At 37.1% G+C, this 27,184-nt stretch overlaps 2 protein-coding genes across 6 annotated transcripts in view; both read left to right on the forward strand.

Moving 5' to 3' along the window:
- LOC132116974 (homeobox protein orthopedia B-like) overlaps positions 1-7,389 on the forward strand; it is a 10,953-nt gene extending 3,564 nt beyond the window's left edge. Inside the window, exons 1-3 of one of the 5 annotated variants that reach the window (XM_059525917.1) lie at positions 2,969-3,126; positions 3,515-3,975; positions 6,665-7,389. In XM_059525917.1, coding sequence (XP_059381900.1) covers positions 3,090-3,126; positions 3,515-3,975; positions 6,665-7,186 — 1,020 coding nt within the window. In that variant the 5' untranslated portion in view covers positions 2,969-3,089 and the 3' untranslated portion in view covers positions 7,187-7,389. Of the gene's footprint in view, positions 1-2,968; positions 3,166-3,514; positions 3,976-6,664 lie in introns of those variants that run through there. The other 4 variants (XM_059525920.1, XM_059525915.1, XM_059525919.1 and 1 more) reach the window with 4 other exon arrangements.
- A 7,012-nt stretch (positions 7,390-14,401) lies between these two features.
- On the forward strand, positions 14,402-22,431 carry LOC132116976 (WD repeat-containing protein 41-like). Its single transcript, XM_059525922.1, has 13 exons — positions 14,402-14,952; positions 15,722-15,837; positions 16,420-16,468; positions 17,876-18,004; positions 18,090-18,152; positions 18,251-18,362; positions 18,994-19,056; positions 19,271-19,372; positions 19,456-19,631; positions 19,724-19,845; positions 19,930-20,015; positions 20,274-20,401; positions 21,946-22,431. The coding sequence occupies exons 1-13, from the start codon at positions 14,905-14,907 to the stop codon at positions 22,084-22,086; spliced, it is 1,335 nt and encodes a 444-aa protein (XP_059381905.1). The 5' UTR covers positions 14,402-14,904; the 3' UTR covers positions 22,087-22,431.
- Positions 22,432-27,184: the final 4,753 nt, after the last annotated feature.

Consider the following 27,184-nt stretch of genomic DNA (forward strand, 5'->3'; position numbering starts at 1 on the left):
TAGCCAGATGTTTTGAACGTCTTTGAATTTATAATTTGATTTTATCGTTTTTAGTGCATTAAATCCGTTTTTTGAAGGAAAACGTGGAAAAAATATTTTAATTTTTTTTTTGGAAAATTCTCTGATTCTGTTTTTGGGCTGATTGTTTGGTGATACAATAACAAATATTATTAGTGGTTATATATTACATATTTACATTATTAGCTGTTTTTCGTGTGCATGTTGTATACACAATAGTGTAAATATATAATACATATTATTATTTAAATTAGCCTATTACTCGTTTTGTTAATAGCAAAGTTACTAAGGTAGTGTGCTGGTCGTATTATGCGTTTTGATTTGTAGCTTTTTATTGTGTTGATTCCTGAACTTTAGTTGTGATCACCACCTTTTGCTGCAGCTCAGAGGACCTAGAGATTTTTTTTCATTACTGGTGAGGTCAGTAAACAGTTGTGTATCCCCCTCAAATGCATTTAATAAAATGTTTTGCTTCGCTTCGCGTTTCACAAATAAAGCTTGTAATCCCCATGCTGGCTGCAGGCCGGGTATTGGTGTACAGAAATTCAATCTGTACATTTTGTACGAGGTAAACAGACGAAATGAATTGCATTAGAGCAAGCCAATGTATTTCCAGCCAGCCAGTTTTCAGCCCTTGCTCCGTTTGTGTGCAACAATCTAAAACTTATTTATTAGGGGAAAACCACTTGATCCGAGGCGCAAAATAAAAAAATGCTCTTTCAGCCGAATAGAGACAAAAGCAAGCAGTAAGACGATATAAGAGTTTTAATTGAAGGTCACAGCTTGCACGCTATATTTGTTCATATTTTATGAAGTGCAGGGCAGCCCTTCATTCGTATGTCCCCTTGAAAGCATCGTTAGGCGTCTGTCGCACTTTTAGTCCGTTAAATATGACCGTGTGTCTCCAGAAGAGTGATTCATTTCTGGTTTGTGCAGCTATAAAAGGATCGAGCTATTGAAAAGTCGTAAAAATGAAGCGCGCTATCAATCACGCGGCAACTGTTCAGAACAAACAATGTAATGATTTCACATGATCGTTATTGTTGAGGTAATGCAGTTGATTTTCTAGCTGCGATACGCGGGCAAAAACAAATGTGAGCAGCGATAAAAGCGTCCATGCATGTGAATAATATCAAATCGTACAAATCGTAATAAAATAATGGTTCCATTTAGAACCAGAACTTATCGTTGGAGAAGGTGCTTTTCAAGAACTTTTATTTTGTAGTCTGTAAACGAAAAAGGAGATCAAATTATTACAACTCCAGCTAGATAAAACAACACAACCTCGTTCGATTTATATTTACGTCTCTCTTATAAAGCCACATCCACATCCCAATTCAGAAAGCCTCAGTCTATTTCCTGGCCAAAAGCGAAGTGTGAGATGAACACAAACCCGAGATCTTCCATTACGCGCCCGGTGCCTCGTTCGCCTTCTCTGACATTTCGGATATCAAAACGCAGCGCAAGAACAATTGTTGCCAAATTGAATCTGCACTCTCTTCCTTTCCTCATTTTCAGCGAGGCATATACATTTCCCCGGCGAGTCAAGAGTCGCATCTGACCCGGCGTCTGGAAGCGAGCGCTCTTGTTCTCACCAGCAGATTGGTGGCTTGTCAAAAAAGAGTGGAAAGTTTCTCGCTCGGACGCGTCCTTTGTGCGCGCTGAAAAGATACCATTCACTCTTGCAAATAAAGGAGTTCTTTAAACCATCCCACTGACATCTGCTTAGAGTCTGTTTGCGCTGGTTGTCTGATATTTTTCATCGGCTCCGCGTGTGACAAAAGCTATTGTGTTAATTGGTGTAAATGCAGGTTCGTTTATTGGTGGTTAGACGGGCTGCACTGGCACTCGAGTGGTCTTTGCATGAAATAAATCAAGTTAATTTGGGGCAATTGGATGAAAAATCAATGCAACGAATACAATTTGTCAGTGTAGAGTGTTTAAAGTCTAAATGTATCTATTTTGGTGTGAAAGTCCTCGCACTCCCCCTTGCTTCGGCGGGGTTTCCCTGTGTCTGCGCGCATCAGCCCTGGAAGCCTATTTCTGACTCTGACTTTCCACCGAATTATGCACATAATTTGCTTACATATCATTTACTCTTAAATTCCTCCCGCCGTGACAGTCGGACCTAAACACTACTAAATCAGCCCTAATTTACACTGATCTCGTTAATAATCGCAATAAAAAGCTTATAGATTTGGCACTAATTACATAAAAGCCTAATGATGTTGAAAATTACCCTGGTTTGAGATGTATGGCTAATCTAAACTTTGTTGTTGGCTGCCCCGGGCTACTAGAAACATTAGAAGAGGTTCAGTTCGTCTCCAAAAGGCGAGAAGGCCGCGTTTTTTTTACACAAGGAAACGCGAAATTATCACTAACGATTAAGTGACAATAGTGGAAAATCTCGGGGAACTTTTTAATTAAACCGCAAAACCCGCTGGAGATTGTTTTTTTTTTTTGGGGGGGGGGGGGGGGTTGGGGGTTGGGGGGGGGGGGATCTAATGCACACGCGTAAAACCCAAGCAAATCAAATGAGTTCGTATCATTCGCGGTTTAATCGTTCAGTCCAGTAATAAACTTCGGGAAGCCATTACTAAACCATATGGCTTTGATAAGGATGACACGTTTAGGCTTTATAACAATAGTTTAATTCGCTGTTTCTCCTCAAATAATCAGGGCCCCCATCAACGGTTCTGGCATCACGCTCAATTAAACAAATTCTGAGGGAGTTTCTCGAAGAGCTTTCTGAAAGAGGTCATTGTATAGGTTATAATTTGGGAGTCGGGATCAAAAACGAGGAGAAATGAACTTGGGAGGGCAGCAAGAGAGGCATCGCGCGCATCTGACACCTCCAGCCTTCAACGCTGATTGGCTCTCATTTGAAGGGGCTCATGGGTTCATTCAACTATTAAGCGCCTCCCAGTTTCTCTAAAGGACATTATAATGCAAGGAACCTCCTTTTTAACCACAAACCGAATTTGCTTTCATTTAGGCCATATATATTTTTTAAATAGTTTAAAGTCATAGAGATTTTTTTGGAAAAGCATTTCGCCCTGGAGCGGTGCGCGATGCTTTCGCACGCCGACCTGCTGGATGCTCGCCTCGGTGAGTTGTCAACGCCAAACTCCGGTCTGCAACTCTACTGTAAGCTGGAGGACTCTTCTCATCTAAATCAAGCAGAGAAAATTGACAATTTGTCTCTTATTTTATCTTAATTCGATTTAAGCGAACTAATTCATTGGAAAAGTAATCATTATTATTATATTACGCAGTAATTTGATTTAGACGTTTTCCAAGATATTGAGGGAGTATCAAATGGAATTAGGTATTTTAAAAGATGACATCGTTGTGGGATAATTTTTCATCATTATTTGCTCTTTGTGGCTGTAATGACAAATAGCAAATGGTAGTTTTTGCATGAAACAAGTGCTTGCTGTGACTGTCTAGAAATGTGATTTTTTTTTCTTGCACTAACACTTCTCTCTTTTTCCAGCAATGCTCGGTGCAGATTATGAGCTCACTCAGTTTCGACCTGTTTTATCTGCTTCAGGGATGAAGGATGCCGCGGCCGAGCTTCTGGGTCACAGGGAGGCATTGAAATGCAGGCTGGGCGGCGGCGGAACTGACCCGGGCCACCCCGGAGAACTCGACCCGGTCTCCGACGCAGTGGAAGGGGCCACCCTTCTCCCCGGAGACGATATCAACAGTGCTGGATCCAATCCGCCGGGTGTAGCGGTGAACAGTAAGGAACAGGAGAAGCAACAGCAGCAGCAGCAACAGAACCCCACCCAGTCCAGCGGCCAGCAGAGTCAGAAACAGAAACGGCACCGGACTCGCTTTACTCCGGCTCAGCTTAACGAGCTTGAACGCAGCTTCGCCAAAACCCACTATCCGGACATCTTCATGCGCGAGGAGCTCGCGCTGCGGATCGGCCTGACGGAATCACGCGTGCAGGTGAGTCCGGTGGAGACAGATCAGCAGCACAGGTCTCGAATTATTTTATTCACATTATTATTGTTAAATCGACGTTAACATTGTATTAATCCTGTGCAATATATATGGGATATTTTCATAAAAATGAAGCGTTATTATGGTCTTCAATCATGATGTTTGAAATAAAAAAAGAGTTAATCGATACATTTAAAGCAATATTATTATTATTATTATTATTCAGATTATATTTTCTATAAAGGGCATTCCAAATTAATAGTTAGGTAGATAAATTGGCTAGATATTTGTTAAAAAGCTTTATCGAATACTTAATGTTTATTATTAGAAATAAGAAGTCTAAGAGATAACGAAATGAAAACGCGTTGTCATTTAATTTTAAGAAGACCAGCCTATTTTTATTATGAAGTAATGAGTATTTGCATTTCTGTTTTCTTACATGATGAGCCGAAAGGTAAAGTTTTTGTTGATACTAGCCTACATGAGCACAAAATAATTGCAATAATAATACAACTGATTATTAAAACGCTTTTAAATATTGAAAACATATCCGAACGAATTCTATCGTCGATAAAAAAAATCAATTATAAATAAAGACTACGAAACTCTTAAATTCATATTAATATTAGGTGTAAACATCCATGTTGTTTAAAACGAAAACGCATGTCCTGTGTTTTATTTTTTATTATTTCTAGCATTTTTTATTTTTGTTTTTGTGTTAAAAATAAGACAAACATTATATTAATCCCAATCTAACGAATTTGCCCCTTGATTCTAAAATCGTGTTTATACAACGCCTCCGTAAACCTTTACGCACTACCATCATATAGGTTTTATTTATTTTATTTATGTATTATAATGATATATAGTTATTGCTGTTTCTATAGGCCTATTTGTATTTGATTCAGGTTATGTTTATATAGGCTAGCAAACATTTTCATGGCTCTTGAAAATGCGCCCATTTAAAACGCGGCGCGCTTCTTATGATTATTTTATTGTTCAGGTCATCTTCCTTTTACAATACCATTATTGTTATCTCAGCCATCGGAGCAGACCGATATCTTAATCACTTTTATAAGATTATGACTCGTGCTGCTGCCGTGATTGGTGGTCAGCTGCGAATGCAGCGGTAAATGAACCCGCGAGACAAGTGTGCATTCCAGCGCTCTGTCCGTGATCTATAGAGGCTCATTATATATGTATAGCTTTCCGAGTTGATAGTGCAATAAAACCAAGACCATTATTATTAACCAATTTCAGAATTATTTATAACCTAACAGGCTTATTAAGCTCAATGCGTAAGACTACTCTGCGTAAAATTATAACCATCATAATTAGCAGGACTGAGACTCTGCCCCAACTATTTTATTTACATAAAAAATAAAAGAGTGGCATGCTGACCGCGCGGTGATCTCCTAAAATTTTGCACGAATTTTTCGCGCTCTCGTGAAATAGGTCTGTCAGCGTGCACGTCTTAATGACGGGCGCGCGGATGGTGCTCTGTCTTTTTTTAATGGTATGAGAAATTGCATTTTCTTTTATCCTCTGAAGTGTAATGCATTTGAGGCCGGATTTCACGGCTGGCTGCGTGGAGTGGGATTCGGGGATATAATATGAACCCCTCCATATTTTGTCTCCCCTTTTCGTTGGGTCAAAATCTGCTCGTTAATCATTGTGAGCGTGCCTGAGATCTCTATAACCTGAAGGACCTCGGGAAATAAACACCCTGTTCGTCTTTTGCGGCCCAGGGTAGGCCTTTTTACGCCCTGGTGTTGTAAAATCGAACACATGCTGGAGAGTCTAAATATTATGATGCCTTATCATTTAAAGCAGCATTAATAGCACAATTTTCTGATGTCGAGACATTATCAAGGAAAGAAGCAAAATGGAAACTAACTAAAATAAAAAATGTTGGCTATACAGTCTGAAGTGACAACTTGCGGTAGCTATTTCGACCTAATGTATCCCATAAAATACTTTGTTTGTAGTTCAGTAAATTTCACAATTAATTACAAAGAAACGGTAATTAACATATTGAATTAAACAAGACATTTTTTTAAATAGAAAATCTAAAATAGCATTTTCACTTGCTCCAATAATAATTTCTAACCCTACAGTGTTAATTGATATATTAATGTTGATTCAGAACTATTTAATTGAGATGTTATTCAATGTGTTGTTTATATTATTTTAATGTCACATGATAGCATGCAAACAAACGAATAAGCATTGCTTCAATAATGTTTCCATTGTGTTAAGTGTATGCTATTTCTGCTCATATGTTCATCTGCATTTTTCTTTTGTGCAAAGTACATGTTTGTGCATCAATAGCCTATTTCTTTAGCATCCTTAGAACCATTCGTTGTAGAACCAAGAAACCAAAACATTGATTGATTCTTAACTATAATGTGACATCAAGAACTTGAGGTTCATGGTTTAAAAACACACACACAATATAGTGTTTATTTTAGAATGAGCATTTATTTTTTTATTGTCTGTTTGATTTATTTTAGTGAACGTAAAATATACCAAAAACACAAATACATTGTAGTAGTCACACAAGATGTCCCAATGAGCAATATTCTATGTAACATTGCTGTTTTATTAAACTAACTATTATTAAATGCCCACTTCTACATCCATTCTAGCGCAATGTAAGCATTTCTGACAGCTTTTTTGTTCCCTCTGCTCGCAGGTTTGGTTTCAGAACCGACGCGCCAAATGGAAGAAGCGCAAGAAGACCACCAACGTGTTTCGCGCTCCTGGCACTTTGCTGCCCACTCACCACGGCCTAGCGCAGTTCGGGTCCGCCGCGGCGGCCGCGGCAGCCATGGGCGACAGCTTGTGCTCTTTCCATGCTAATGACACCCGATGGGCGGCGGCCGGGATGCCGGGAGTCTCCCAGCTGCAGTTACCGCCCGCCCTAGGCCGCCAACAAGCCATGGCACAGTCTCTATCCCAGTGCAGCTTGGGCGCCGGACCACCGCCCAACTCCATGAGCCTGTCCAACATGTCCTCCAACGGCTCCGGCCTCCAGTCCCACCTCTACCAACCCACCTTCCCCGGCATGGTGCCCGCGTCGCTCTCTGGCCCCACCAACGTGACCGGCTCGCCTCAGCTGTGTAGCTCCCCGGACACTGACGTCTGGAGAGGGACGAGCATCGCGTCCCTGCGCCGCAAAGCGCTGGAGCACACAGTGTCCATGAGTTTCACCTAATACTTTGAACGTGTTTCTCGTCCACCCGTCATTTCTGGCCCAGTGACGCACAAGGAAGTCTAAGGATAGGCCAACGACTGTCCTGTAGTAAACATGAACTGTGCGCACCTGATGGGAATAAAACCTAAAGCATCATAGGCTGAAAACGCGAAATGTATTTATTTATGATGTCCTATTTATTTATTTATTTATTTATTTATTTATTTATTTATTTATTTATTTATTTATTTATCTATCTATTTATTTATTAATTTATTTATTAGCACTTTCGTTTTACAAATTCAAAAATGTCAACAACCTGGACAGAAAAATCCTGCACATTTGCATTTGAGAAAAAAGGCCAGAGAGGGTGCACTAGTTATTATTATTATTATCATCATCATCATCATCATTATTATTATGGAAGAAATCGTTCACATTTTAGGACTGTTTTATGAATCGGTGGACGAAAGAAAGGAAAATGTCTCACAAAGAATTAAGAAACTGCATGTGCCGACCAAGGTAAAGAACAACACAACAACGGGGAACTGTCATTTAAAAGAAAAGTATGACTTTGTTATATGCTGTTATATAAGATGTTTTGTGTAGATAACGCATTCTTAACTTGTTCTCATTCGGTCAGTTTGTGATATGTTCTCAGTTCATGTATGTGCTTATACCAATATAACTTTCTTAAATGTTTGATCTTATTCTTAAAGGCTGTTTTGTTTCCTGGACATGTTTATAACGATTGAATGTAAATTAACGAATAAAATCATTTTCAATATGTCATTATTGACACGTCGCGTCTTCTTGTTGTTCTTGGGAATTCTGTGGGGAAAACAGAACTTTATTTATTTGATGATTGATAAATAAGTAACACTTTATTTTAAGTTATAGTCTAATGTTTAACGGGCCTATTAAATTAGTTGGAAACTAAGCAAAACCTCAATTTTCATATATTTATAATTATTTTGGAATGCATACGAACTACTGATCTGCATTATAATGTCTGCTAATGGCTTGTTATTGAACTTTATTAACGGTTATCAAATCGAGTCATTATCTCTCCCAACACCACATTTTTCTTCTGGTTTGGAGATGTTGCAGGGGACTACATCAACTCGCTCTCTGATTGGCTCTCGGGCTTTTGAATTATGACATCATAGAGGAAAAATCAGGGCTTAGCCAAATACAATATCAAGAGCGCGCCATCACTGTCTGTCTTTCAGATCACTGCTACAATCATGCATATATATGGCGCAATAACTGTTGGATGAAATAATTTATAATTCATACATCCATAATAAAATCAGGGGTTTTTTATTGGGCCATTTTACTTAGCCTATGATTATATGCTAACTTAAATGTATTTTTAGCTTATAACAAGAATAGAATAGAATAGAATAGAATAGAATAGAATAGAATAGAATAGAATAGAATAAAAGGGATCGATTTAGTTCCCAGACGCATATGGCTTGGAATGATCTGCATGAATTTAATTAAATTTGGTTAATAAATCACAATTCAAGAGCGTTGTTATATACGTTTATAGTTATGAAAAATCTAATCTTCTGTTATACATTGAAAAAATTAGGTTGAGGTTAAAAGCTAAGACATGAGGCACATAATGGACCATTATCAACACTGCCTGAGCTATGCAATAATCCTGTCATTGTTTAAAAATCAAGAATCATATTTAGAAAATAGAAGTGGTTCTACTGCTTGTTTGAACGTGTAATAAGTGAGGAAGCAGGTTGTATTCGTGAGCGCGCACGTCTAAAAGAGAGATCGGGTGATATACGGATGTGCTTCTGGCAAACAGATGCGAGATGATATTACATAAATATTATAATTTGTCTCAGTACCTGCCGGGTTAATTAGTTTGTGGAAATGCGAAGGCCGTTCCTCGTTAGCTAATTTGTCACACGCTGACGAGAGAGGCGCACGCTGACTCTCCACAATGCATTGCGCGAAAGAGCCGGGCGGAGAATGGGGCGCGGAGGCCGCCTGCTGACCTCCAGTCCATCCAGTGGCGTACAGCACATCTTAAAGACCCCAGCAAAGAACGAGATGGGGCCCCTCCCACCAGCAGTGATGTCATGTACGAAAAGTTATTGTGCACCTGCTGCAAGTATACAACTGAGTTCGTCTCTCCCATTTATATAACTGATTTATCAGTCATAAATGTGGTGAATTATCATTGCATTGATGCATTTCATGTAGGCTAATGGCCAACACGTTTCAGTTCAAACACTGTTCTACATAAGACTTTCTATACATTTCTATTACCCTTTCTATACATTTACTAACTTTTGCAACGTAATTAAAGCTGCGACAGTTGAGTGAATTAAGTGTTCAACATTCCACACTTTTATTATTATTATTTTTTTGGTTATTCAAGTGTAGCATCCAGGTATTTAAAGTATGATTTTCAGTATGATTTTCAAACACTACTCCCACAATTTATACTACAAAACACCTAGAATAGTGCAATTAGCACATGATTAGTGATGCACCTTATGAATATAGGCCCTATGACTATAATTCGAACATACTTCTGCAAAGTTGCATGACTCTGTAAAGTGTCCATCGAAGTGGACACTCCAGAATTTCGGCCAAAGTAGTAGGTCATACAGGTACTTTTTTGCCTAGTGTTTTTTTTTTTTTTATATGATTGCTAAATGCAAAATTGAATGCTTCCCTACTATATAGTATGTCAAAAAGATTCATAGTATTAAAAAAACAGCAGGCAAAACAATGACATAGTACTTCCACCCAAATTCTGAAGTATGCATTCGATTGACACTTTATTATCCAATGAGGACATGGTAGAGAATTTATGAATGCTGATTCATGCTGTTAGATCACTTGATAATAACAACACGGAGGATGTATGTACTACGTTCAAATTTCATTCATACAACCTATATTCATGCCGTATAGAGCATACTTTTTTAATGGTTGCAAAATGCATTTGCCCAAACCAAAGTGATCGTTGTAGGTGGTTGCCAGGGTGTTGCTATACAATTGCTATTGTGTTCAAGGTTGCTAGAGAACTGCCTTTTGGTTTAAGATGAGCTCATGCCATTTTAAAAAATGCACGTGCAACATTGATTTAAAGTCTAGATTTGCACCTGCATTTGCTTGGTAGGCGAAAAACACACCAACACACAAATCCCCTGAAGTGTTGCTATAGGTTGTGTGTGTGTAAAGCAGAATTTAGTGTGTGAGTAATACAGGAGGACAGGGTTGTGTGTTGCTCATAAACGAGTTTGTCTTCTCTACTCCGTCTCTGTATGGGAAAGCCTAATTGAACATCACACGCATTCCCCCAACAGTTTATAGCTGAAATCAGCACCTTTTAGAATAACCATCTATTCTGCTCTTGCCAGATGGACAGAAGCAGAGAGGAGAGGAGAGGATATGAGAGAGAGAGAGAGAGAGAGAGAGAGAGAGAGAGAGAGAGAGAGAGAGAGAGTAGGATGATCTGTCCTGTTCTCTCTCTGAACTGAAGACAGGGAATATCATGAATCAGAAAACAGAGGGTATTTCACTGTTCATGTCTAACATGATGCCACTATAATGACCAGATGGTGTGTGTTTTATATATTTGTGAACATAAAAAGTAATTGTGATATTTGCATATTGAATAAAGACCTGTTCAAACCAAGAAGCATAACTATAAGGGTATAACTATAGACCTTATGAGCCAGAGAAACAAGTGTGCAACCATCTTTAGAATGCTGTCTTTGATCTTTGTTTTTGAAGTAGCTCTGTAAAGCTATTTCCATGGCATTGCTGTCAAGGAGTAATTAGCCGGGGAAGTGGATTTATTTATGTAGAGTTAACGATAGTTATCATGAGCATTGTGTTTGAAGCAGGTATCATAACAAATGTCAGTAAACCTGGAAGAGTGTAAAAGGAGCCATTAATAAATCGCTAAGATCTAAATACAAACCAGAAGTAGGAAGAACAATTTTCGCACTGCTGAAAGGGGGCGTGGCTACACTAGGTCATACCAACCAACCATGACTTATTATTTATTCAAAAATGTTTATGCTCTGTCCTTTAAATTATGTCTCTTTAAATTCAGGTGGATTCTGATTGGCTGTCAGCGTTTTTTAATCTTTCATCAACTTGAACAACAGAAAATGTCCTGAAAGTGACTACAGCTATATGATTCCTCTGTGTGTTATAATAATGGTGACTGAGGGCATCTTGAAGGCCCATTCACACCAGAAACAATAACTATAAAGATAAATATATTAATGTCTACACCAAGGCATTGGATAGTTCACGCAAAAATGAAAATTCTGTAGTTAATTACCCTTATGTCGCTTCAAACCAGTTAAGACCATATTTTATCTTTGGAACACAAATTAAGTTATTTTTGATAAAATCTGAGGGTCTTTTCTGACCCTCCATAGACAGCAACACAACAGAAACTTTAAGGCCTAGAAAGGTCAAAATATTCCATGTGACTTGTGCTTCAACTATAACATTATGAAGCCACAAGAATACTTTTTGTGCGCAATGAAAACAAAAATAACGACTTTATTCAACAAGTCCTCTCTTCCATGTCAGTCTCCACCCGGAGTTCGCGAGAGTACCACTTGCACATTCCTCTGACTGAAAACCAGGCGGCAAGGAAGTTGACCGGAAGTTGAAGTCAGCCGCGAGCTGCCTTTACTTGCGTTAGCATTCCCATTGACTCCCATTCATTTTGGCGTCACTTTGACAGCGAATAACTTTACATCTAAGGCGTTTAAAGACTCCGTTTGTCCATTATTTATTTCTAAAGATACACGGCAATGTATAAAGGGCTCCATTACCTTCTATGTTACATTATGGCCCCATAGAAACAGTTTTTGTAAAAATAGGCTAAAGATTGCATCATAACCACTCGACTCTCTGTCGCATTACCGTACAGACAGGAGGAGAAGCTCGCAGGCAATTAACTTAATATGGCGTACTGGCATTACATTTTAAAATACTATACAAAATAATTAATCAGAATACTTACTCCTGCTCACTCACGCCAAAGAACTCCCCGCTCAAGCTCGCCGTCTCTGCAAGATTAACGATGGCAGTTTGCACGCACAGCTACTAGAAGATTTACATCTGTCAGACTTGTCTCAATTGAGTTCCAATGGGGTCGCTGTGTCCATTTCTTTTACTGTCTATGCTGAAAACTAGGCACAGCACATCCGGGTTCTACGTCAGAACGCGGCTCCTGCGTCATCAGCGCTTCACGCATGCGTCATGGTGCGCTCCTGATTGAACACAGAGGAGAAGAAATTGTTGAATAAAGTCGTTATTTTTGTTGTCTTTAAGTTCAGAAGTGATATAAAAGATATTGTTGCATGTGTGTTAATCCTGATAGGTGTGGACTTATCAATTATAATTAGGAAGTAATTCAAACTTAGCTATATTTTTCGTTATAGTTATCGTCCTTAGTTGATCTCCTTTATTATTCTTTATGCATACTGAATTATGATTGCTCTTTCTGTTTTTACATTTATCTATTATTATAGTATACTGCTGAGTTTTATAATAATGGTGATGATAATGATAATAATAATAATATTTATTTTTTCTTAAAACTGTAACGATTTTTTTTCTGTCTGGCAACATTTGTATTTTCCTCAGGAAATGTAAATTAACTTTTATTGGTAACATTTTTCTTCATTCTTACTTTAAGTTCTCTTGCATTTGGACTGTTCTGTTGTTTCTTTGCACGTTGTTCAGATAGTTACATCTCCCTCTCTCTCCTCTCTCTCCCTGCCCTTGAGTTTTTCTATTACCTTGTGGAAAGCACCTCGCCTGGCGTGACAAGCGCAGCGGATTGACACTAAATCAGAAATCAACGCTAGAGCTCAGCATGAAGGTCACACTAGCTCACACACTCGTCTCTATCTGAGAACACGTGTGTGTGTGTGTGTGTGTGTGTGTGTGTGTGTTTGGGTCACAGGGGCCCTGTGGGATTTTGAGAGGGGCCACATCTCTGTAAGGTGAGGTGATGGTAATCCTCAAATAATTACTCCGCATTCACACACAGAGTCCATCACTCTCACTCTTTTGAAGACCTAAGGGAGAATGTAGCCAGATAAGGGCTTTAAAGTATTACTTCAATCTGTTTACTTGATTATTCAGTAGATGCCATGACACACGGTGACCTTTATATTATACCGTTGCCTTTATGTGTGTGAATAACACATTTGGGAGGAGATCACAGTCATAAGTGAGTGAATATACTGAAGTGAATCCCTAAAGCTGTGGATAACCTCGTTAGTGTTTCAGTATTTCAGTCATGTCCGACCTCTACGTGGTTTTCGAGTTGGTGTATACTGACACCTAGCGGCGGCATGATGGCAATACAAAAAAAGATTATTACTGCTAATAATATTTTTTACAGAAAAAAGATACATGGTAGAATTATTTTGTTGTTATATATTATTATTACAAGAACAACAACAGAATAAATTATATATATATATGTATATATATAAAATAAAAAACTAAAATATAAAAATGATCTACAAGATTTCATAATATCACAGATTGTTTCGTTTATATATATATATATGTATATTATGTGGAATTATATATGGAATCATATACATAACAAAAAAGTGTGAAACAACTGAAAATATGTCATATTCTAGGTTCATCAAAGTAGCCACCTTTTGCTTTGATTATTGCTTTGCACACTCTTGGCATTCTCTTGATGAGCTTCAAGAGGTAGTCACCTGAGATGGTCTTCCAACAGTCTTGAAGGAGTTCTCCGAGAGATGCTTAGCACTTGTTGACCCTTTCGCCTTCTGTCTGCAGTCCAGCTCACCCCTAAACCATCTCGATTGGGTTCAGGTCCGGTGACTGTGGAGGCCAGGTCATCTGGCGCAGCACCCCATCACTCTCCTTCTTGGTCAAATAGCCCTTGATGCCTACAATTTTCATAGTCATGAAAATAAAGAAAACTCTTTGAATGAGAAGGTGTGTCCGAACTTTTGGTCTGTACTGTATATATATATAATGAATCACAATAAAATCAATACAGTTAAAAATATAATAATATAGAACAAGAATTTGCTTACAGAAAAAAAAACATAAAGTTTTGTGTTATATGCCGCTTATTTTGTTTAAATTTGGAGGGGGGGGGGGGTACGGTACCTCTAGAAACCAACATGCAATAAAAGATAAACTGTAGATCTTTGGTGTTCTTCACTTCGGAAACACTGTGGGTCATGTATGTCCCCCAGAAGCTTCCGTAGCTGGTCACGTGAGATTGTAGATTGTTTGCAGTGAGCAGCTGATTTGAGGCTGTCATAGATCATTGACGAATTTGTCTGGAAATTCTCTCAGAATGATTTAATGTAAACATTTCCGATCATCGAAGGTCAATTGACTCGTTTATTTGGTCTAACGGAAGTGTTTTTGGATCTAAAGTAGAACCGGCGCGGAACTGATACGTTGTATCATTCGCGACGCGTGACGTGTCCTGTCAGTCAAATCTGGCTACAATGTTTCGATGTGTCACAGATGTAAATATATTCCAATATAGATTCAGATGACTGATGAATTTGTGTTTTAATAAAGACTCTTCACATCAGGAGTATCAACAGAACGTCTCTGCCAGACGGTTTCGCAACATGCAGCTACACTGATTTGTCTTGTGTATTTAGCACCCAAAATCCAGTCATTTGCATGTAAAGTCAGGTGGTTTTTAAAAGACCAACATGCTGCGGTGGATTCTGGGAGGTCGAGAGGCGCAGGGAACAGTGGAGGTGAGTACAAGCCGCAAAAAAAAAAAAAAAACCGGCACCAGTGTTAGTGGGGAACTCTATGAAACTGCTCTCTGTGTCATCTATCTATCTATCTATCTATCTATCTATCTATCTATCTATCTATCTATCTATCCATCCATCCATCCATCCATCCATCCATCCATCCATCCATCCATCCATCCATCCATCCATCCATCCATCCATGTGTGTGTGTTATATACTATAATATAGTTTTTGTTAATATTTTGAATTATAATTTTTATATTTTTTTGTGATTTATTTAAAGCTTTTGTATATAAAATATTATACTGTACAGAAATGTTTATTTTAGGGAAACATTAATGCTAATGAATTTTTTTTTTTTTAAACGATTTTAGTTGGTTGGCTGGTTTTAGGGTTAGAAATAAGACAAAGAAAAAAAACACTGCAGCATTTAAACGTAAAGCAATTAGATTTTTGTTGATGTGTTCAGAAAAAAGACTGTAATAACACCCAGTTAAAAGCTATTATCAGCCATGCATTTTAAAAGTCACAAAAACTCCAGTTTTGTGGCATGACCTGTATGTTCAGGTTATTGCCGTTATTTACTAATAAACAAAAGACGAGAAGCTGTTTTCAGTGTCCAGTTCTCCTAAAGACTGCTCTTCTAGCTGCAGTACATGTATCAGAGAGACAGGTCGACGCAGTCCAGCAAACAGCAGTCATTTCAGCACATTCTGAGCTAGATTGAAGCAATGATTCGTTTGTCTTTTTTTTTCTCTGTGGGCAGAAGGGCGCGGCGCTGTTCATTGGGGAGGAACAGCCCAAAAACTGTTTCACGGAGATGCAGGTGCTGAAAGGACACTTTGACATTGTTCGATTTCTGGTGCAGATTGATGACTTAAGGTAAGCAATCCTCTTCTCCACCTCTTCTGCCTCTGACCAGTGATTGACAGCTAAGACCGAGCCAGATCCTCTCCAAAAGCAAACTTACAGAGCGTGACAAGAGCTTAATCATCACAGCTTGGGCGAGTCTGGCGTGTGTGTGCACTTGACAGTGTCCATCAGCTCTAACCGCGTCTGCATGAGGCCTTTAAAAAGCTCATGTATATACAAACACACAGTGCAGGGCTTATTTTTATTGAAGTGATGGAGAAGCGCTTTTGGAAGAGTGTGTGTTTGTGTGTTATGGCTGGCTGCTCCTGATGAGTTTGAGGTGAGGTCAGTGTGCAGAACATCGCTGATTGCTTTTAGAGTCTAGAGTCCTGTTTCTCATCTCCGATCCCTTCCGAACTTCCTGTACCTCATCCCTTTATCATAGTTTCATTCTCCTGTTCTTCCTGAGCACCATTCGTTTCTGAGCTCGAGAGGTCAAAGGTCACTTCAGAATCATGAGATTGTTCAATGTGCAGGCGATGTTATACTTTGCACTTCATGGTTGCATGATGCCAGGCTCTCCTCAGCATCTGTGTATTTTGTGTTTGGCAGGTTTGCGTCGGCAGGTGACGACGGCCAGGTGCTTATATGGAATGTTGAGGTGAACAGAACAAAACTTTATGAATATGCTAATTTCAAGTTAAAGATATAGTTGATAGTCTTTCCGCATAAATAATATTAACATTATTATTTAATATTATTTTTATTATTAATAAAATGAAGTAAATTCAGGAACTTTTTTTGCATCGGGACTCAGTTCTCATAAGCCTCCTGTGATGGTAATTTTCATTTTCATTCATTTAAGTTTATTTGAATAGGGACAAGTATGTTACATAAACTCATGTTACATACTACAACATTTTAGCCGAAGCTAATTCTCAATGTTCGTCCCTAATGGGCCTTTACATAAAATCAAACAATGCATTGGTAAAATAAACATAATAATAATACAGTGTAACACACTAATGCAATGAACAGTCAGTGGTCACAATTCTGACCACTAATTATTTGTAATATGGTGTAACATCATATTTCTAATAATTAGTGCTGGGCAACAATTAATCACAATTAATGGCATCCAAAATCATATTATATATCATAGTATATGTGTGTGTACAGTGTATATTTATTATGTATATGTAAAGGAACACACATACAGTATATAATTAGAAAATATTTACATGTATATATTTATGTTCATATAATTTATATTGTATGTAAATATATTGAATATATAAACATAAGATCTTTCTTAAATATATACATGCATGTGTATGTGTATTTATATATACACAATAAATATACACAGTACACACAGATATTTTATGCACACAAAACATTTATTTTGAATGTGATTATTCACAATTAATTGTTGCCCGGCACTACTAATAATATATATCTTCTTTATGATAAATATTAAAATATATTATAATTTTTTTTATTTACACAATACTTTTTAGAATTGTATTTACACTGCGTTATAAATATGGAAACACAAAAAAATATATAGTTAATATATACATTTTTGTTTTATAATGTATATACGATTGAATGTGTATAATTTTATTTGTTTGATTTAATTTTTTATGCTATTTTATAATTGTATAAAAATGTGTATATACAATTTTCTTGTAAAATATTTTAATATTTTTTTTATTTTGTATTTTTATATGCACACATTTATATATGTACATGATTAAATACACACGTGAAGGTTTACATTTTTATGTTTGTGTGTATGTTTTTTTTTAATCAGGTATTTTGGAGGGGCAGTGCCACAAAATATATACAAAATATCATTCATAATGTAAAATACTCTATGCTTGATTTCATTTATTTTATGTTTTGAAACAGACTGTGTTATGTTCTTAATTAAATTAAAAACAAAACATTTTTAGTTTAAACTGTCCCCTGCAATACAACTGTATTACATTTACTGTGTGTGACCCCAAAACTCAATAGAAATGCAAAAGCAGCATTCGTGTGTGTGTTTGCATGTGTGTTTCAGACGGGAGATTGTTTGTTGGAGCTGCGCGGTCACACACAGCAGATCACTGCAATGACATCATACTCCATCATCAGAGGAAGAAACGCACACGCCGCGCTCATTACTGCATCATCAGACCGCACACTCAGTGTATCCTTTACACAAGCTTCTGCTGAAGTGTGTGTGTGTGTGTGTGTGTGTTTAGTGTCAGTGCTTGTCCTTAATTCTGCAGCAGTTATGGGATCCAGATTCAGGACACCGAGTGCAGAACATATCTGATCTCCAATCCTCAGTGAAGGTGTGTGATGAAGATGTGGACTTTGGACTGTGTTTGTGGACAGTTCTGCTCCTCTTTCAGTGTGTGTTTGTGCGCTGATGGAGGTGTCTGTTTTTCAGTGTTTGCTGGTGTTGGTTCGTTTGGACGTGTGGCTCTCAGGTGGAAATGAACTGTGTGTTTGGAACAGAGACTTTGAGCTGCAGTGTAAAACGGTTCATCACAGCGATGCAGGTACACACACACACACACACACACACACACACACACACACACACACACACACACACACACACACACACACACACACACACACACACACACAACAAAGAAAAACTAGAAACACAAGAACATCTCTACAACATGCTGCCAATAGTTTTAAAAACTTCAAGTGGCAGTGTATCATTTATACAACATTTTTTCTCTCTTCTGCTCATCAAGGCTGCGTTTATTTGATCAGAAGTACAGTAAAAAAAATGTAATATTGTGAAATATTTTTACAATTTGAAATAACATATATAAATGATGATATATTTTCAAATGTAATATATTCCTTTGATCAAAGATACATTTTTTACATTAGCATCATTACTCCAGTGTCACTTGATCCTTCAGAAATCATTCTAATATGCTGATTGGCTGCACAAGAAATGTTTATTAATATTATGCTAAAAACAGCCGTGCTGCTTAATATTTTTGTCGAAACTGTGGTACAATTTTTTTTCAGGGTTATGCAAAGAATGGAAAGCATTTCTTTGAAATAGAAATATTTTATAACATTGTTTAATGCATCCTTGCTGAATAAATGTACTCATGTTTTTGAACAGAGGTGTATTTTCATAAATCATCTGCTTTATTTCTCAAGGCATCTCAGCCATGGTGGAGTTACCGAAGAACTTCATTGCAGCTGCCATGGATAAAGAGATTGGTAACTGAAGAATAATTTTTACATTAAATGTATATAAAAAAAAGGAATGGTATTTTCAACAAATATGAAAAGATTACACTTACCGGTCTAGTAAAAGCTGACATGGTCCTCGTAAAGTCTTAATTTCAAAGCTCTGTTGAGTTAACTTTCATGTTATTAAAGCTATTTTTTATAAGTGTGCTTGTAGGTAAATGAATGATTTGAAATGTTCCAGTGATATTTAAGCTGAGCCTGTCTGGATCAGACATTGCGGTCATGGCCATGCGTCATCTAGCTGACCATCAGGACACCATCCACTCTCTCATCAGCATCAGCGGTGAGACACTTGACGACAGTCGGTCCTCACGTACACACTGAGATCGTTTCGTTGTGTTTAGAGCTGGTTATTGTTGATCTCAGACAGCTTGTTTGCGAGCGGCTCTCATATTGGTGAGCTCATCATCTGGGATTCAGTGGATTGGACGATCCAGGCGTATGAGCACATTCTGTGGGAGGAGCCGGCAGGAGACAGCCAATCAGAGGTCAAACTAAAACAGATCGAGAGATCCATTCAACACATGAGCTCAGACGGAGAGGTAAGAAACTGACTTCTAGTCTATATCAAATAAATAATCTATGATAATTATATCTTGCATGTTTTCCTTACACAGTTATATCTCTGTCTCAGTTTATAGTGGCGGCTGTAGGCAGTGGTCTGTATGTTTTTAGTGTGCTAGTGAAGAGTGTGGTGGTGTACAGGAAGATGGCCCACGATTCCAATGTCTTACACACCATGCTGCAGGAGGACGGGTATGATACGCATCAGAAGAACTCCTCCATAACATCCCCGTGAAGCATCGGAGTAAAGCCAGGTGTTCTCTGTTTGTGTTGTAGGCGCCTGATGTCGTGCTCTGAGGACGGTAGTGTGAGGTTGTGGGAGTTACAGGACCTCCCCCTGCCCGCCGAACCCGCCTCCTCAGGTGAGCAGGACACAAACACCTCTGTTCTTTCCATCCATCCATCCATCCATCCATCCCTTTTATCTCTGAAATACCTTCTTCTCAACACTTTCCTCTTTCCATCACAACCCACATCCTTCCTACCCTCATTCTTGCCCTCGTTCTGAAACTGATCCAGATGTTGCCACATCATCATTTATTTTGCCTTCCTGTGTAGAGGATATATGTGTGTGTGACTCAAAAGCATGAGTTTAATGCATTGTTTTTGTCCTCTTTCAGGGTTTTTTGGGATGTTTGGCACTTTTGGCAGGTCCAGTAAGCAGACAGGCCCTCCTGCCAAGAAAGTCCCTGGTCTGCGTTCTCTGGAACTGATCGGTGATCTGATTGGTCACTCTGGGGCTGTGCAGGTATGGCATCATGTGACATAAACCCAACGATGCAGACAATTTAGATTTTTTTCAGCTAGTGCTATTAAGTGTTTTTCTCAACTTAAGTTTCAAGAACTGGTTTTAGTTTTAGAAGCTTTGGATTTAGTGTGTAGGAGCAGTGTGCTGTTAGGACACATTGATCCTGGATGAAGCAGAGAATCGTTCTGACCTGCAAAGTTTCTGACAGAGTGAAGGATGTGATCTAAATACAACTCAACTTACACATTGATACTCTGACATGTGCTCTATGTCTCACCAGCACACCCATCACATTAGCATTATCTGATCATTATCATAAGTTTTAGTTGTATAAGTTTTATTATGGATTGTCTCATTTTGATTTAGACATGCATATAAAAACAGTGACTTCTGTCATCATTTACTTCAGTTTTAAACCTGTAAAGAAAGGAAGGTGAATAAATGATGAACAAAATGTGTTAGGTGAACTGCTATTTTAAAGCATGTACAGTTTCTACACTTATTATACATATGACCAAGGGATAAGGGATATGACCAAAATCTAATGTCACAATATGAGTCATTTTATCTCACAGTAATGATATACATCACAAGTTATTTTTGTTTTAAATAAGATTTAAAAATAGGTTGATTAAGTCAAGAGCACTAAGAAGTTTTCTCTCTTTTGTTGTTTGATTAACCATGAATGACACAGCGGGAATAGACTGCTGTCACTTTAAGAGCTGCCCAGATCCAATATACTGTTACAAGTGTTTTCTTTCTCAGCTGTTTGCTTTCACTTAAGACCTTCTGTGTTCATGAGGATACTTGTAAAGATGGCATTTTGACAAAAACATCCCGCAAAACCAGATCTGACGTCCCGATCTGAATGATATGCGATACATGCTTTGTAATTATTACAATTAATACAATGTTTTTATTAAACTGAGATCACACTAAATACAGTGTCCGTCATATTAAAATAAATCATAAACCTTTTCAAAAGTATCTCCCCCCTCTGTTTTTTTTCCACAAATATCTAACTTTCTACACATGTATAAAATATTAATCCCTTTTCTTACAATAAAATAGTTATGACAAATCAGTGCCTGCAAACAGGAGCCACAGTAGCTTTTTTAACTCTACAAGACAGGAAGAGAGGGGATGAGAGGGGTGGAGGACAGGAAAAGAGGGGAATAAAGACATCATCTAATGACCTACACTTCTATTATTAGTTGTGTGTTTAAAGTGTAAGAATGCTGTAGTTCCTGTCGCTGCTAGAGACTGGCTCCAGTAATGCCAAGGTCACAGAGAGCCACATATGACTACTGATAAAACCATTGCCTTCGGTCTACTGAGGCAGCAAAAGAATGCAGACACTTCAGCTATGTTTAGCTAGTTTTGTTTAGATTTCAATTCAGTATCTGAAGTGTCAATTCATTATTATTATTATTATATTTTACATGCTAGTTTAGTGCATTATTTTTTTGGGTGGTTTGGGTTAGTCTGCTTTATCAAGTTTGAGTCAACACAGTGTAAGTAAAGAAGTGTGTCTTGTGTTTCAGATGTTTGTGAGTTTTAAGGAGAAGGGTTTGGTCACCTGCTCTACCGATCACCTGCTCATCATCTGGAAGGATGGAGAGCTACAGTCTCAGCTCCGCAGTCTTGCCGTCTTCCAGAAACTCGAGGAAAACCAGGAACTGTGATCCGATCTTCAATGGATTTCCCCATCATCATCATCATCATCTCTGAAGCTCCAAGTCTCTCTCATGACCCGGGGTTCAGGCTGTGTTTTAAATACGAACACCTTTCTTTGCCTTACTAACCATCTGCAAAGCTTTGTCACATCAGGGTTTTAACTTCACATTGTGTCGGTATGATAAAATGCTTATGATGTCGTGATTTTAATTTGTTGGTTTTATGAAATCAGTGTCTTAGAGTAAATGTTTGTAAGCATGTACATATTGTGATTGTGTTTTTATGTCATTTTATATATATTTTTTTAAAAGTTCAATGATAACACTTTACAATTAAGTCTCATTTGTTATAAATACAGTTGTCCGTTAGATCACAGTGTATGGTTATTATTATTATTATCACTAACTAAAACTAAAATTGAATTAAAAAAAAAACAATATTTAAATATATTTTTAAAAGTATTTTATTTCAGCAAGTTGTCACAACATTTCTTATTTTCATTTTCATTTAATTGGATATACTAAAATTATTAAAACTCAAATAAAAATGAATGACTTATATAGTAATAACTGCTTAATTAATGTTAAGTATAGTAATTTTTTTGTTGGTGATTCAACAAATGTTAACAAATGAAACCAAGATTGTAAAATGTTATCGGTGTGATTCTTGTGTATATCTTTTAACTGACAAAAAGGATTAAAGCTTGTTGTGTCTGTAAATTCAATCAAGACCACTTTATTGCAAATTTTTATTTTTTTACTAGTGTCTCACAAACACAATGGTTTCAGAGTTGGAGAGGCGTCGCCAAACGACAGCAGACGCAGAGACAGAATCAAACAGAAGTGAACGAAGCAAACAGACATTTTATGCAACATAGAATCTATTTTTTTGTACAACTGACAATACAATAAAATAAAATCCTTCGAAGAAACAAACCTGTTAAATGGCAGGTGACCAATTTTTCTTTCAGTGATGTATTTGTTTAATAAAAAATAGTTTATATACATTTGTGAAGGGATGATGCTAGTGTTCATTCCCCGTACTTTAGAAATACAGTAATTGGCACAAATCCTGCACTCGGCGGTTCAGTTCACGCTCGCTAATAGAACAGGCTGTCTCAAGCCCCGCCCCTGGTTGTGATGTCATTGTGAGGTCAACATGGTATGCTAATAGAGAGCCCTTTGATCATGATGGTGATGGATGACACTTCAAAAAGATTAAAAAATGTTCAAATTTGACTATGGGCTGATCAGTATTGAGTTATTACACAAAGGATTGTTAATACTTTAGGTAGTTGAAAAGTTGTTTCATAAACAAATAATGTACAGATAATGGATGGAGCATGAGCGCTTCCCATGAGCCTGAGCGATTCTGTCACCGTTACACTGAAGATAGCAAGTCAATTTAAATCTGAAATAAGATGCAGCTGAAATTAAAATAGTTTCACCCACCTAATGGGTGAAACTATAAGATACACAAAACATCTCCAATTAAATGTTCTGGCTCTCGACAGCATTTATGGCAACATATTGACTTCAAATCAAAAATCATAAAATAACTTTTCCAAATAAATGATTCATCTCTCTTTTTTTATTACTGTAAAAAAAAAAAGAAAAATGTTTTTTTGAAAGCAAAATATGAGACCAGACATTAAATGCAAGCATAACGTCAGTAATGCTTAAATCCACTTAAAAGTCCACACAAATAATCAAATGTGTAAATGTGAAAACTGTCCTTGACATTGCTATTATGCGATAGTACTAATTCTTTATCCTTCAATTACTCATTATACATGTTTTATATAAATATAAGCTTTACATTTCTGATTTTTAAGTGATTTGGAACTTTTAAGTGAACTACTGTAGCTACTTTATTTAAATATATATATATATATATATATATATATATATATATATATATATATATATATATATATATGTATATATATTAATGATTTCTAAATAAAAACAAAAGAGGGATGAGTCAAAATGCTTTTCTATGGTAATCAACATCATTCTCCAAATACTTCGAAGCCAACACATTCAAAACATTCAACAACAAACAAAACCAACGAGCACCAGAACAACTACTAATCAGCATGTCAATATTACTGTGGGCCTTTGGAATAAAACACTCACACTGTACAGTCACTCTGTACTTCAAATCAGGTTTATGATGAATCTCATCATCAGTGTTGACAAGTGAACGAGGAGCATTTTATAATAGAGATTAAGGCATGAACCTGAATATTCTCTCTCTATATATATATCTGTAAAAGAGTCCACGTAAATTCATAATCAAAACAACTGAGCTTAAAAAGGATTTTGCCTGATTACATTGTACTGTAAATGACCTAGAAACCCTGTGTGTCAGAATGCAATATGAAGTATATAATGTTTGCTTGTGAAGCAGGATAATGCAGGAGCTTTTTCAACACAGAAAGACAGGAAGAAAGAGGATGAGCAGGGTGGAGGACAGGAAAAGAGAGAATAGATACATCATCTTCTGACCTGCACTTCCATGATTAGTTCTAGAATGATCTATGGCTTTATCTCAGTCGGCTCCAAAGCCAGAATCAGACAAAATCCAGACTCGTCTGAGAGGAGTTGAATCTCCACTGGCGTTTGTTCATCGTTACAGGTTACTGTACCTTTGTTCAGTCAATACAGTCACGCGATGGACTGGAATGTAGAATGGAAATTCATTTCATTTTGCTCTACAGGATGTCAAAACTGGCAGTGATGTACAGCGAACCACTACAATGAGAGCTAAATGAGAGCACATCCTCTCCATGAAGGGCACATTTGTGTTTTCTACCAGTCAAACGTTTGGACACACCTACTTATTCTTTATTATCACTATTTTTCATATTTTATAATAATTGTAGTCGTTAAAACTTTTCAACATAATATATGTGTAAAAATAAATCAAATCAACAAAAAAAATTCTGTTTGTAAAGACATTTAGAAATACATTATTTTTAAAAGGTTTAAAAAAAAATTATGTTTATGATTTTTTCAAATACTTTTAATATGTCTTATGCTCAGCAAGGCTGCATTTATTTGATAAAAATATAATAAAATAAGTAATATTGTGAAATAAATTATACATATAAGTGTGTCTAAGGATTTGTTTGTTGAACTTTTCTTGATTACTTTAGGTAACATGGTTATACTGCTCTAAAAAATGATCATAAGAAACAAACAAACACAAGCTCTTTGATACTTGTTATTTCATAGTTATGTAAAACAACTATGTAACGGCATCAGTTCAATCATGTGTGTGGATCTCTAGATTTACCACTAGAGGGCGACTTGAGCATCTGCCATAATTTGTACTGCTGTAGAGCTCCAAATAAATGGCAAAAATGGGTCACAAAGAAGCAGTATAATTTTTATTAAGCATATATATATATATATATATTATAAAGAAATTCTTAATGCATTTATATTATTAATCAGTTTTATGTACTTGCATACATTATGGTACATCCGTTTTACGTACCATATTTTGAAAATACATTACAGTGATTTTTAATTAATTAATTATATAATTATTAAATAGCATAACGCCTTAATCATAAACCAGTTTCATGTGTTAAACCATAATGGTTACACAGGAATATTTATATCATATAAAAAAATTCACAAAGGAATCCCTGATATTATTTGCTACAAATATTGTCTGATTTAGACCAATACTGATGATTTCTTTATTTTAGATGATACCCACTGATCCTAATTTTATAATGCATTAAGAATGCTTTATATAATACATTACATATACTTTTGAACCCTGTATGTGGAATACATCACATATACAGGCTACCAAAACCACTGTTCTACCCTTGTGACCACATTAAAGAAAAAAAGAAAAAAGGGAGGGAAACAGATAGAATCAGGAATGATGTGAAAACAGGAAAGAGGAAAAATCGAAACCCTGTGAGCTGCTGAATGTGCACCGCATACCTTTAACCACACAATGCTGTCTGGAGCACCTAAAAACACTCGCTGTGATGCACTGCCAACCCAAGAACAACAAAAACAACCGCTGCCATCTTACAACGGCATTGTGGAATCATCTGCCTTTGTGATGCGTGCAGGAACAGTTTGTCATCGCATTTAGAACACGTGCAGAACGTGCTAGAACTCTCTGTGGTGTCGTGCTGGTGTTCTAGAACACTTGCTGTGAAGATGAAGTTCTCAAGAGCTCCTTTCCGACAATGCATAAAGGGTAAAAGGCCGAATGTCGACCGAATATAAACATTTAATAAATTCCGAGTAAGCCTGTTTTGGTGATCCAATGCAATTCAGCTACTTGTCCAAATGTAACCCTGTAAAAATGAGGTGCGCAAATAACAAATGACACCAATAGCTACGTTTAATAAAAACATTTGAGTTTTAAAAAAATGTCTTGTGTGACAGATTTAAAGAAATCTAAACTAGTTTTTTTTTCCAGTTGAAATGGATTTAGCCAAACATCTGTTTAAAACACATCATTGTGTTTGATTATAAAAGAAACTGTGGCGCTGGTTTTTGGCCTACAAAAGTTGAGCGTTTGAAGCTCGTCTGCGATGCGTGTCTACGGTAAAAGATTCTAACAGTGATATACAGACGAGCTCATTTGTAAATAAATAATGGCCCGGTTTCATAGACGGGGCTTAGCCTAAACCAGGATTAGGCCATAGTTCAATTAGGACATTTAAGTAATTTTTATAAACATTCCTTCGAAAAAAGTATTACTGGTGTGCATCTTAAGGCAAAATAAAAGCACTGACATGTTTTAAGATCAGTCGGTGCAAGTTTCTTTTCGATAAAACAGCTCAGATTTACATTTTAGTCCAGGACTAGGCTTAAGCCTTGTCTGTGAAACCGGGGGAATATGTAAAAATGGTGTAACACTTAAACTATGTGCGAACCCACCTATCAGCATGAGCAAATGTCACCGTGTTGGTGGTCTTATAATGAGGCTGTGCTGCACTTCAGATTTACACACAGTATAACTCTGAAGATTAGGGAATGTTGCATCTATACGGACTGTTGCGGGAAGTAGGAATGATAACTGTCATGTGTAAAATGTAAAAATTATGCTAATACATTCATCACT

This window comes from Carassius carassius, chromosome 36 (assembly GCF_963082965.1).
Source record: "Carassius carassius chromosome 36, fCarCar2.1, whole genome shotgun sequence".
NCBI lineage: Eukaryota > Metazoa > Chordata > Actinopteri > Cypriniformes > Cyprinidae > Carassius > Carassius carassius.